Source organism: Gracilinanus agilis, unplaced genomic scaffold (assembly GCF_016433145.1).
Source record: "Gracilinanus agilis isolate LMUSP501 unplaced genomic scaffold, AgileGrace unplaced_scaffold60209, whole genome shotgun sequence".
NCBI lineage: Eukaryota > Metazoa > Chordata > Mammalia > Didelphimorphia > Didelphidae > Gracilinanus > Gracilinanus agilis.
Window position 1 is genome coordinate 1 of NW_025395585.1, and position 11,724 is coordinate 11,724.

The window sequence follows — 11,724 nt, forward strand, 5'->3', positions numbered from 1 at the left end:
AAAGCCTTTTCCACTTGCTCCTCCCACATCATTGTGGTATCACTCTTTTATGGAAGCTGTATCTTTATGTATGTCAGGGCAGGTAAGGGCAGTGAGGGAGAGAACCTGAACAAATTGGTGGCCCTCCTCATCACTGTGGTGACCCCAATGCTCAACCCTTTCATCTACACCCTGAGGAACAAACAGGTGAAACTGGTGATTAGGGAGAAGGTTGGCAAATGGATCTCCCAGGCCTGAGCTAGAGGTGCAGAGCTGAGAAAGTTCCCTAAAAGTGTCGAAGCCTCAGAAGGTTCTCCAAAAAGATTGTTTTCACTAACAACCTAGATATTTGTTTTGTTTTCTTTATCTAGCCCAACTTCTAGACCAAACTACTCTTTTTTTTTTTTTTAGATTTTTTTTTTAAACCCTTAACTTCTGTGTATTGACTTATAGGTGGAAGAGTGGTAAGGGTAGGCAATGGGGGTCAAGTGACTTGCCCAGGGTCACACAGCTGGGAAGTGTCTGAGGCCGGATTTGAACCTAGGACCTCCCATCACTAGGCCTGGCTCTCAATCCACTGAGCTACCCAGCTGCCCTAGACCAAACTACTCTTGATGTAATGCTCCCTACTCTTCCCATAGATGCCAAACCTCAAAGGTCCTGACCTTCCCACCTTCTGGAAACTTGGAAATTTGTTAGATTAATATAGAAAGTGGCAGAGAGCACAAGAAAGTCAACATTATATCTGGTTATTCCTGCTATCTAGTTCCTGCATGTGTCTGCAATCCTAAGTGTGGATTCTTTCCTTATAATTCATTAAAACATTAAAACAAATCAAACAAGATATTAAAACAAACCTAGCTACTCCTGATGGATAGCACTTTTGTTGTGTCTGTCTTTAAAATCTCATCTAATGCAAGTCAAATTGCTCTTCCTTTCTGTGGGTTTGTGATAAAAAATATGAAAAATTGATAGATTAACATGCAAAAGTCAAATGGACAAAATAAACATTAAATAAATGTTCTATTTAAATAATTTATCCACATAAATTAGAATCAAAGAGGGAACATATTTCATTGGGTAGAAGATTAGTTAGGATAGAATCATGCCTTCACTGTTAGGAAAAAGCTCTTGAAAGAGTGACTGATTTTTTTTAACCCTTTCCTTCTGTCCTGGAATCAATACTAAGTTTCAATACCAAGGCAGAATAGCAGTGAAGGCTAGGCAACTGGGGTTAAGTGACTTGCCCAGGGTCACACAGATGGGAAATGTCGGAGGCCAGATTTGAATCCAAAACCTCCCCTATCCAGGCCTGGTTTTCTATCTACTGAGCCACCTACCTGCCTCAAGAATGACTGATTTTTAACAGAGGTATAAATAAATGTAATTACAAATTATTTTCTAAATTGTCTAGTCCTGAAGAATTCAATCTCTTGCTTCCCTGCATCTACCCAAACTATCCCTTTTGCCTAAAACAGTATTTTTCTCTCCTCAAATCCATGGCTTAGAATATTTTTTTTAATCTTTACTTTCTGTCTGAGGCAGAAGAATGGTAAGGGCGACCAGGGATCAGCAACCTTTTTGGCCTTGACAGCCATAAATGCCACATTTTTTAAAATATAATTTCATGAGAGCCGTACAGTGCTCACAGTGTGCGCTCCTGTAACAGCGCCTGAAAAAAAAAGGACTTCATGGCTCCTGCAGAAAGAGCCATATCTGGCCCTCAAAAGAGCCATATCTGGCTCGAGAGCCATACGTTGCTGACCCCTGGGCTAGACAGTGGGGGTTAAATGCCTTGCCCAGGGTGACATAGCTACAAAGTGTCTGAGCCAGATTTTAACCCAGGACCTCCCATTTCTAGGCCTGGCTCTCTATCCATTGAGTCACATAGCTGCCCCTTCTTAGAATCTTTTAACATCCTTCAATTTTCAGCTCAGGTATCACCTACTTTCTGAAATCTCCCTGGATCACACAACCCCATCCCCTCCTCTAGGTATTAGTTTTTTCCCTTCTCATATTTCTTGTGTCTATTTATTAGTGAAAATATAACATCTTTCCCAACATAATATAAGCTTCTTGAGGACAAGGACATTTTCTTTTTTATCTTTGTATCCCAAATGCCTTGCATATAAGGGGGAATAGTGTTAGTAAATTCTAATTTCTTAAGAGATGGCTTTAACACAGGAGCAAGATGGGGTGTCAAATTATGTTTGCCATGTAGTGAACAACTCCCACTGAGCCATTTGAGAGAATAGAGAAGAACTTCAAAAAAAGCTATCTACAATGTCATTAATATAAGAAGCCCAACCCCCAGCAAAGAAATTTCCACTACCAGAGCAGAATAACAACTGTTCTAAAATTTAATCATCTTAGAGTTGGGGAAACTAAGTAAGGTGAGTTATTCAGGATGTAATGGCTAGTATGTGTCAGAAGGGAGATTTGAAATGAGGGCATCCTGACTAAGAGTCCATCTTTCCATTTACTGAGACCAGCTTTCCATTTACTATACTATGACACCTTATAACCTTCTCTATCCAGAGTGGGCACGTATGTATATATTTATATTTGCATGTATATATGAAAATACCTGAGGAGATTCCCTCTCCTCCAATCAAGAGGAACTAAGAGAGACTTTCTAGAAGAGGTTACCCATAGAGTACTTTAACAAAAGAAACCATGTATGCCTTTTGTATAATAAGTATGTGAAATATGTGCAAATGAAGAAAGAAAGGTTTCCAGAGAAGCTCCCCAAAGAACAGATATAGGGCTTCTAGAGAAGGTGAGATTAGATAGACAAAGTCAGATAGATAGACAGACAGACAGATACATAGCTACATAGATACATAGATAGACAGTGAGATAGACAGACAAGCAGGCAGACAGAGACTGCCAGTCAGATAGGTAGGTAGGTAGGGTAGATAGGTATGTAGTGTGAAAAAGAATTCTTTACTCTATTGTCTATCCTGAGTTAATACTAACTTACTACTTAGTACCTCTCTAAACTGAAGACAGGATTAACTCTCCCTAGTCTACTTTTATTTTTATTTTTTTTTTAACCCTTGTACTTCGGTGTATTGTCTTCATAGGTAGAAGATTAGTAAGAGTGGGCAATGGGGGTCAAGTGACTTGCCCAGGGTCACACAGCTGGGAAGTGGCTGAGGCTGGGTTTGAACCTAGGACCTCCTGTCTCTAGGCCTGACTCTCACTCCACTGAGCTACCCAGCTGCCCCTCCCTAGTCTACTTTTGAATTGAATCAACAAAAGATTAAACACCCTACTTAGTACTAAGTGAGAAGCTAGCAAGGTACTTAGAGAATTCACACCCTTAGAAATTCAATCAGCCAAAATCTGTGAACCTTTTTAATGAGAACTTAACCTTCAGAAGGCGAGAAGTTGATCTTACAGACACTGCCCCTGGGAAGTGCTAGACAATTTGGAAACTGTGATTGGCCCCTGTGAAGAGAGGAAGGGACAAGAAGTCACCATAAAAAACAAGCCCTGAAGGAGCTCTGACTCTTGGATTATTTCATTGGGTCAGTAAAAGGCTGACCCCCTTCCTAGCTTCTGGAGAGACCTGCTTCCATCTTGGAGGAGGCCACATGGTTACTCACTACCAGCCTTCCTGGTTGAGAGCTAATTAATCTCTGCCTGGATTAAGCAGACCCAGAGCAAACATTTAGGGTGATAGGATAGATAACTTCTCTATTCCCCTCACATTTATCTTCTTTATTGTTTCCTCTTTATTTGTAAATAAATTTCTGACTCAAAATATAACAAATACTGGCGACCACATAATTTCATATAATCATCATCCAACCATTAATTTTAACCTTTACAATTCATACATAGGTAGGTAGGTAGGTAGGTAGGTAGGTAGGTAGGTAGGTAGATAGATAGATAGATAAATAGATAGATAGATAGATAGATAGATAGATAGATAGATAGATAGATAGAGATAGGGATGGAGATAGATAAGTAGGTAGGTAAGGAGGTAGGTGCTAGATACATGGATGGGTGGATAAAAAAGAGACAGATGACAGATGAATGAAGAGAGTGTAAAGAGAGATGATAGATGAAGAAAGAATGAGTAGAGAGATAGAAAGATAGAGCATTTATTAAACATTTATTATATGCCAGGCACTGTGCTAAGTACTAGGGATAAAAATATAAGCCATACCATAATAAACCTTCTCAGCAGACAGGCTAAACAAGATGGAAGCTAACTAATAGACCTCAAACCCATGCATGAGTGAGGAAAATGTCCATCCCAAGCATGTAAAGACTTTTCCCAGAGGAATGTATAGATGAGAATAATTTGTTCCAGTGGCCATGAAAGTAGCTAATGCAGATGATGTGGGGTGCTTAGAGCTTAGCTAGACAACAAAGATGCCAAGGTCATCCACCGGATCCAGAGTCACCAAAAGTTATCTTGGCTTTTATCTTGCCATTGGACTATAGTGACTCTGGAAGAGAGAGTGAAGCCAATGACTTCGGGCAACTCTGCCTCACTTAAATCCAATTCACATCCAAGTCAAGACATAACCCCCATGATGACATTGGTCCTCTTAAAAAAATAAAGGACAAACAACATTTTAAGACAAAATACAAAGATGTTACAATGCTTTCACGTGGCTTATTCAATAACTAACCAAAATAATCATAAACTATTCTTTTTGACCACCCCTTTTGCTCCTAGGTCAATATATTTTTAATTGTAAATGTTTAGAGATGTTTTTGGATAATATGAGTCATGGATGCTTATGAAAAGCACAGAAGCAAGTAATTGGCCTACATTTGAGGAGTCACTGGTGTTTTTATCTCTTTGTAGTTGATACATTAATTAAGCCTTCTGTTAAAAAAGATAGGATCGTATCTGTTTTGGAAATGAAGCTGATAAGCATTTTGCCAGTAATTCATATGCCATTGAGATATATTTAAGACAATAATCATGGATCTTTTCCTCCTACCCATGGACCACTTTGTAGTTTTGCAGAAAAGCTAGGGTTTCAGTCATTTCCTTTGATGTAGCCATTCTATCATCCATTATATTAACTGACCTGAACATTTTCTGTTTCGTGTTTGATCCCAGTTGCATTTTCATTGGGTTGGCCTTCATGGTGATTATCTAGATTGCCAGAAATTTTCTACATTCTCTTTCTCTAGGATTCTCTTTCTCCTCTATTGCCTTTGCGTCTTAATCGCTATAATATCGTTTTTGATTGACATTAAATTGTTTCTTTTGTTCTTTGTACTGCTTTGACTGCAGTATATCTGATAACTACATTGAAAAAGTCTGAAAATACATACAATATATCAAACTTGTGGGTCTTCCTCTGGTTAGAGGGAGGGCGTCTTTTCATCTCTTCTTTAGAGATAGGTTTGTTCTTTATAAATTTGTAACATTCACTTTTGAATGTTCGTGGTTGTTCTTTCCATCTCTATTGCTATAGTTATTGTGTATTGTTTTCTTTTGTTTTGGCCTTCTTTCTTCATTCTGCACTAGTCCTGTAGATATTTCCACGTTTCTCTGTACTCCTTCCATTTATCATTTCTTAGAACTCAGTGAAATCTCATTATCTATTTACCTATATACACATCCATTTACATACATATTTACATCTGTGCATATATATGTATACCAATGTATGTGAATATATGTACCTATATTTAACAAGAGTGTACTGGATCTTGTTCGCAAATCTTCAAGGTGAGCATTTATCCCTCAGAAATCAGCAGATACTACAAATCAGAACTTGATATATTGTTCTATTTATTGTCTAGACTTAAGAAAGCAAAAAAAAAATAAAATGTTACTATTGCAGCTAAACCAGGCTGAGGGGAACTGAACAGGAATATGGGGAGATGTCTATTCCAAGACTGCCCACCATGGATTAGGCAACAGCCAAGAAGGAGACTAAAGCTTAGAGCTTTGTCAGACACTGGAGTCCACTGCGTCTCAAGCCATTGTCAGTCATCCTGACTTTTGTCTGGTCACTGGACTTGGATGACTCTGGAGGAGAAAGTGAGGCTGATGATTGTCTATGACTGTCTCACTTATATCCAATTCACACTCAAGTCAAGGTATCACTCTGGTGATGTCATTGTTCCTCTTCATAAATAAAGGATCAAGATAGCTAGGTGACTCAGTGAGTAGAGCACCAGGCCTAGAAACAGGAGGTTCTGGGTTCAGATTTGACCTCAGACACTTCTTAGCTGTTTGACCCTGGGCAAGTCACTTAACCATGTTTGTCTCCGTTTCCTCAACTGTAAAATGCGCTGAAGAAGGAAATGGCAAAACACTTCAATATCTTTGCCAAGAAAGCCACAAATGAGGTCACAAAAAGTCAGACAACTGAAAACTATGCAACAAAAATGTGCCAAGCACTATTTTCAAGGTGCTCACACTAATTGGAGAGATAATATGCAAATACCTATATATAAACAAGAAAAAGATGGGATAAGTTAGCAGAAGTCTTCAAGGGAAGGCATTAAGATTAAAGAAGACTAAGAAAGAGTTCAGGCAGAAGGTGGGACTTTCTCTAAGACTTGAAGAAAGTCAGGGAGGGAGAAACTTAGCTTCCAGGAATTAGGTGATACTTCCTCTGTGCTTGTCCTGGTCAGATTATACCCAGAGTGCTTTTTTCAGTTTGGGGTAAACCACTTCAGGGAAGGACTTTGATAAGCTGGAGATCATTCAGCAAGTGGCAATCAGGATGGTGAAAGATTTTTAGTCTAAGTCAAATTAGGACCAGTTGAAAAAACAGAGAAGAGAAGGCTTAAGGAGAATGAAAGAGCTCTTTTCAAATATCAGAAGGTTTTGTCAAGAGGAAGATGGATTAGATTTGATCTATTTGGTTCTGGGAAGTAGAACCAGGAGCAATGAAGAAAAGTGTCTGAAATACAAAGTAAGTCTTGATGTCAGGGGGAAATTCCTAAAGAGAAGAGCTATCCCAAAGTTGAACTGGCTGTCTAGGAGGTAGGAGGTTGCCAATCATTGGAGGTCTTTGAGCAAAATCTGTGTAACTACTTATTGGATATGTAGGAGGAGGAATTAGTGGGGGAAAGAGAATGAGACTAGACTAAGTCACTTCTCACTTTAAAATTCTGTGACTTGGTGATCATAAATCATGGAGTTCATCATTTTATTGATGAAAAGAATAATGCTCACAGAGCTGCAAGAGACTTGTCAAGGGTCATAAGGCCAACAAGAAGAAGAGCCAAGACTGGCAGAGAAGATAATCATTTCCACCTCTCCCTAGCTTTTACAATCCAGAATGCCTTCAAGAAAGAGCAACCAACAAAATTATTAGGTATCCAAGATCACTTTTAAGTCTCATATTCTGAATCCAAGAACTTGTGAAGCTAACTAGGAAGCAAATAAAATTTGTCCTGTAGATTGTCCCAAAGGTCTTAGTATAGTTTTATGATTTAATAGTTTAAAATTGCATGAGACTTTTGGGACAAGTTGCATACCATAGACCAAATCCAAAACTTGTAAAAGAAATAAATTAGGAGGCTCTTAGTCACATTGTGATAATTATGCCAAACAAGATATGTGCTGCCAGTTCTCTCATTCTCTTGGAAAGAGAGAAAAGCTGAAATTTCCTATCTTCAATACCTGGTATTAATAGACTTCAGAAACAACATAGGACTAACTTGCCTCGTGCACTGAGCTCCCAACCTCTGGCCCCCACCAGGCCTTCTACACTGGTCAGACCCTGGGCATAATCCGGTCTACCCATCTACCTCCTCTAAACCATTACCAAATATAACACCTTTACAGTAAAATTTTGTCAAAACTAATTGCATTTCTTGGCCAAAACCAGGAGAGGAAACTTTTAGTCCCGATGTTGGAAAAAGTAACAGCTAAGAGGTTTGGGATGAGGCTGTGTCCTTGTTATCACTGTGTTATAATGAATCTCTGGGGAGCCCAACCCCATCAACCAAGAAAGGGGAAGAGAATGCTGGGAGGGTCAAACTTAGCTTGTGTACTTCACTGTTCCCATGGAAATAAAGTAGTATCCCAAAGACTACAGAGCTGGTACTTGTTCCACAGAGAGACTGCCAACTCCACAAATATCTCACCCACAGAGCCCTTTGTGCACACCTCACTCCTAAATGTACAAGAACCCTCAGGGCCCACCTAGGGATAAGCTAAAATGAGCTTCCATCAGTCAAAGTTGCCTTTGTGGCCCAGGAGGGAAGGAAGGATTTATTCCCAACAATGAACAAGTTGGATCTTCCTGTCCAGGAAATGTAAAATTTCTTCACTGGAACAGCAAGAAGGTACTTAGAGGAAGAGGTGAGTGAATGACACTTTGATTGATCTGATCACAAGAGGAATCCAGAGTCTGTATTTTCTTTGCTGCAAAGTTATTTGTGGCATGTAATTATACTTAACTGGCCATGCATGAAACTGAGGGTGGTGTTAGAAATGAAACCAATCAAGAGACATGAAAACTAAATATCAGGGGGAAAAAGACACAAGCTGATTTTATTTAGCTTCTGGAGTTGGCAATAAGAACCAGATGTCTCCTCCAACCCTGTGGGCAGGATTCTTAATACTCTCAATAATAGGAGCCCAGAAATGACCTGAGTTTTTGCCCAGTGACATATAGGTTAACTTGAATTTTATGTATATTTTAAGGAAATAGGGAGAAATATAGGGGTTACCTGGTGACCTTAGAAAATCAGTTTTGCAGACTAGAATCTAATAAGATCTACAGCCTGCCCTGGGAGTCAAGAAGCCCTGAGTTCAAATCCCATCTCAGATACTACCAGTGTGACTCTGGGCAAATCACTTAACATCTGCCTCATTTTCTTTTCCTGTCAAATAAGGATAATAATGGCAACTACATCCCAGGGTTATTGTGAGGTTAAAATGAAATAATATTTGTAGAGTGCTTTATAAACTCCCAAATGCTAAATAAATCTTAGCTTTACTGTTAGTTATCATTATTATTATTATTATTATTATACTAGAGATCTAGCACTGTTAATCGTCAAAAGAATTTTTATGGATGGCTCTGTCAGAGCTATTCAGTCTCTTCTGTATTCAATTACACACACACACCATTTAATAACTCAGAGATTCCGACAGCATGAAGTTTGAGTAAAATCATTGAGTATCTTTATATAGATAGTCCCTCCATATCCAAGTGAACTACATAGATCCAGAATGAAACTTACCTTAAAGCATGATGGAGCAAGGCCACGGAGGCAAAACATCTTAGAGGGGTATCCAGAGTCTGAACTTTTCACTCTTATTCAACTCCACATGGAGTCAAAGCTACATTTTTAGAATAAGAGTAGAGAAGGATTTTGTCTCTTTCAGCAACAATCCATTGAGCTTCAGACCCCCCTGTACCTGCTAGCTTTCTTTACTTCGATCAGTCAGAGTCCTGGAAAAATGGAAGACTGTCAAGGATTCCTAGGATGTTGAATCTCTCCTTCACAGTCAGGTGAGCTCTCGCAAAGCTGTTTCTTCATGACTTTAGTTTCATCAATATGATTAAGATGGGAAGAACTAAACTGATTATCAATTGGCTTGAGCATGTATGCTGGACCAATGTAAAGTGCTGAGATGTCATCATTATTGTTATTGTGAATGAAAGAATGAAAAAAAAATCTATTGAATACTTACTGTTTCCCTCTTGGATCAGCCCCTTCTCTTGAGTGTTGTTGGGTTTGGTTTTTGTTTTTTTTTTTGACCCAAGAACTGATTTGCATTTAGCTTATGCTCCTATATGAACTTAAAGTTTGCAGCAATAATCAAATCAAATCCAGATTCTTTTACTTGTGTACTTTTGTCTCTTCTGAAGTGTCTTATTCAAGATGTAACCTTAATTAGTTAATCTGAGTAGTTCTCTAGTTTAATCTACTAACACTGAATTTTATTCTTATCAGAAAAAAACTAGACCCTATTGAGCAGATTGACCTCATCCTTAACTTAATGATTAGATACAAACTCTACTGTCTGGACCATTTATAAAATCATTAATATCATTCCTTAAATAAATTCTTTGTAATTAGAATTTATATCTTCTGAAATTGACATTGAAACAAAAAATTTAACTTATTGTCCTGGCACCATTCAACACTTTAATAAATTTGACTATTATGTCCATAGTATAGTTACTGTTTACTATTCATGCAGTGCCTTTAGACTTCTAAGTAGTAGAGATAATGATACACAAACTACATGATTGCAAATATAATATATGCCAACAGCACAACTTCCAAACATGCCATTCTCATTTGCCTATATTTTTTCTTTCTTTAGTTTCATATATAATTCATATAGAAAATGTGTTTTTCACATTTTAAATTTTTATTTCATCATCATCATTATTTAAGAGCCACAAGTATTAACAAGACAGACAACCAGAAATTGGGCAGACAAGTTAAAGAGGGCATTCCTTCCCAATTCTTTCATAAATGTCCTGTGACATCAAATTTGGAGATAGAAATATTATCCTGGAATCAAAAAAGTATTCCTAGAGCATGAGAAACCACAGAAAAAGATGGTCCAGCATCTTGAGAAAAATAAAGGAATAGAAGTTGTTGAAGATACATTTTCTTCTAAAAAACAACCACCAAGAAAAGCAAAAATAAGAGACTCTGTTTTGCTTAAGAAGTTAGGGTCTTATAATTAAGGGGAATGGTAAAGACAAGATTTTGCTACAAAATTTTCATTTATTAGTCAAACGGTTTTACTTGACAACCCCAGCCAACATTGAAAGTCTTATGCTAAGGCCCACAGGATTGCCAATTCAGGAAAATGTCTATACATGTCATAATTTGTTGAGACATCTAGGAGATGGTAGAGGTGAAAGGTAAAGTGGAAGATATTGCCATACATAAAAATGATGGAATACTTCAACTTAAAATTTTCCATTAGTCTTCATTCATTTTTGACTTAAATTCTAGACCAAATATGATCCTTGAGCCTCATAACACCTCTTCCCAATGCACTATTTCTCTAGTCCTAGCATGAAACATGGGGAACAGCACTACTGTCACTGAGATCATTCTTCTGGGACTCACAGATGCTTGTGAATTACAGATGCTCATCTTCGTGGGGCTCCTCCTGACCTACCTTATCACACTGCTAGGGAATCTCCTCATCATTCTTGTCACTCTGATGGATCATCGCCTTCACACTCCCATGTACTATTTCCTCAGAAACTTTGCTGTTCTGGAGATCTGGTTCACTTCTGTCATCTTTCCCAAGATGCTGAACAACATCCTAACAGGCAAAAAGACCATCTCCTTGGGAGGATGTTTCCTGCAATTCTTTTTCTACTTCTTTCTAGGAAGCACAGAATTCCTCCTCCTGGCTGTCATGTCCTTTGACCGGTATGTGGCAATCTGTAACCCATTGCGTTATGCCACCATCATGAGCAAAAGGATCTGTGTCCAGCTAGTGCTGTCTTCATGGTTGGGAGGTTTCCTTCTCATCATTATACCTAGTGGCATCACATTTCAGCAGCCTTTCTGTGGCCCCAATGTCATCAATCATTTTTTCTGTGACAATTTCCCATTGCTAGAACTAGTCTGTGCAGACACAAGCCTGGTGGAACTGATGGGCTTTGTTGTAGCCAATATCAGTCTGCTGGGGACCTTATCTGTAACTGCCCCCTGTTATGGTCATATCCTCTACACAGTCCTGCGCATCCCCTCAGCCAAAGAGAGACAGAAAGCCTTTTCCACTTGCTCCTCCCACATCATTGTGGTATCACTCTT

At 38.6% G+C, this 11,724-nt stretch overlaps 1 protein-coding gene across 1 annotated transcript; it reads left to right on the plus strand.

The window, feature by feature from the left end:
- Nucleotides 1–10,978: 10,978 nt before the first annotated feature.
- On the plus strand, nucleotides 10,979–11,716 carry LOC123256519 (olfactory receptor 49-like; the record flags this gene model as incomplete). Its single annotated transcript, XM_044685119.1, has 1 exon — nucleotides 10,979–11,716. A coding segment is annotated over exon 1 (738 nt), but the record flags the coding sequence as incomplete, so codon positions are not given.
- Between the last annotated feature and the right edge of the window lie 8 nt (nucleotides 11,717–11,724).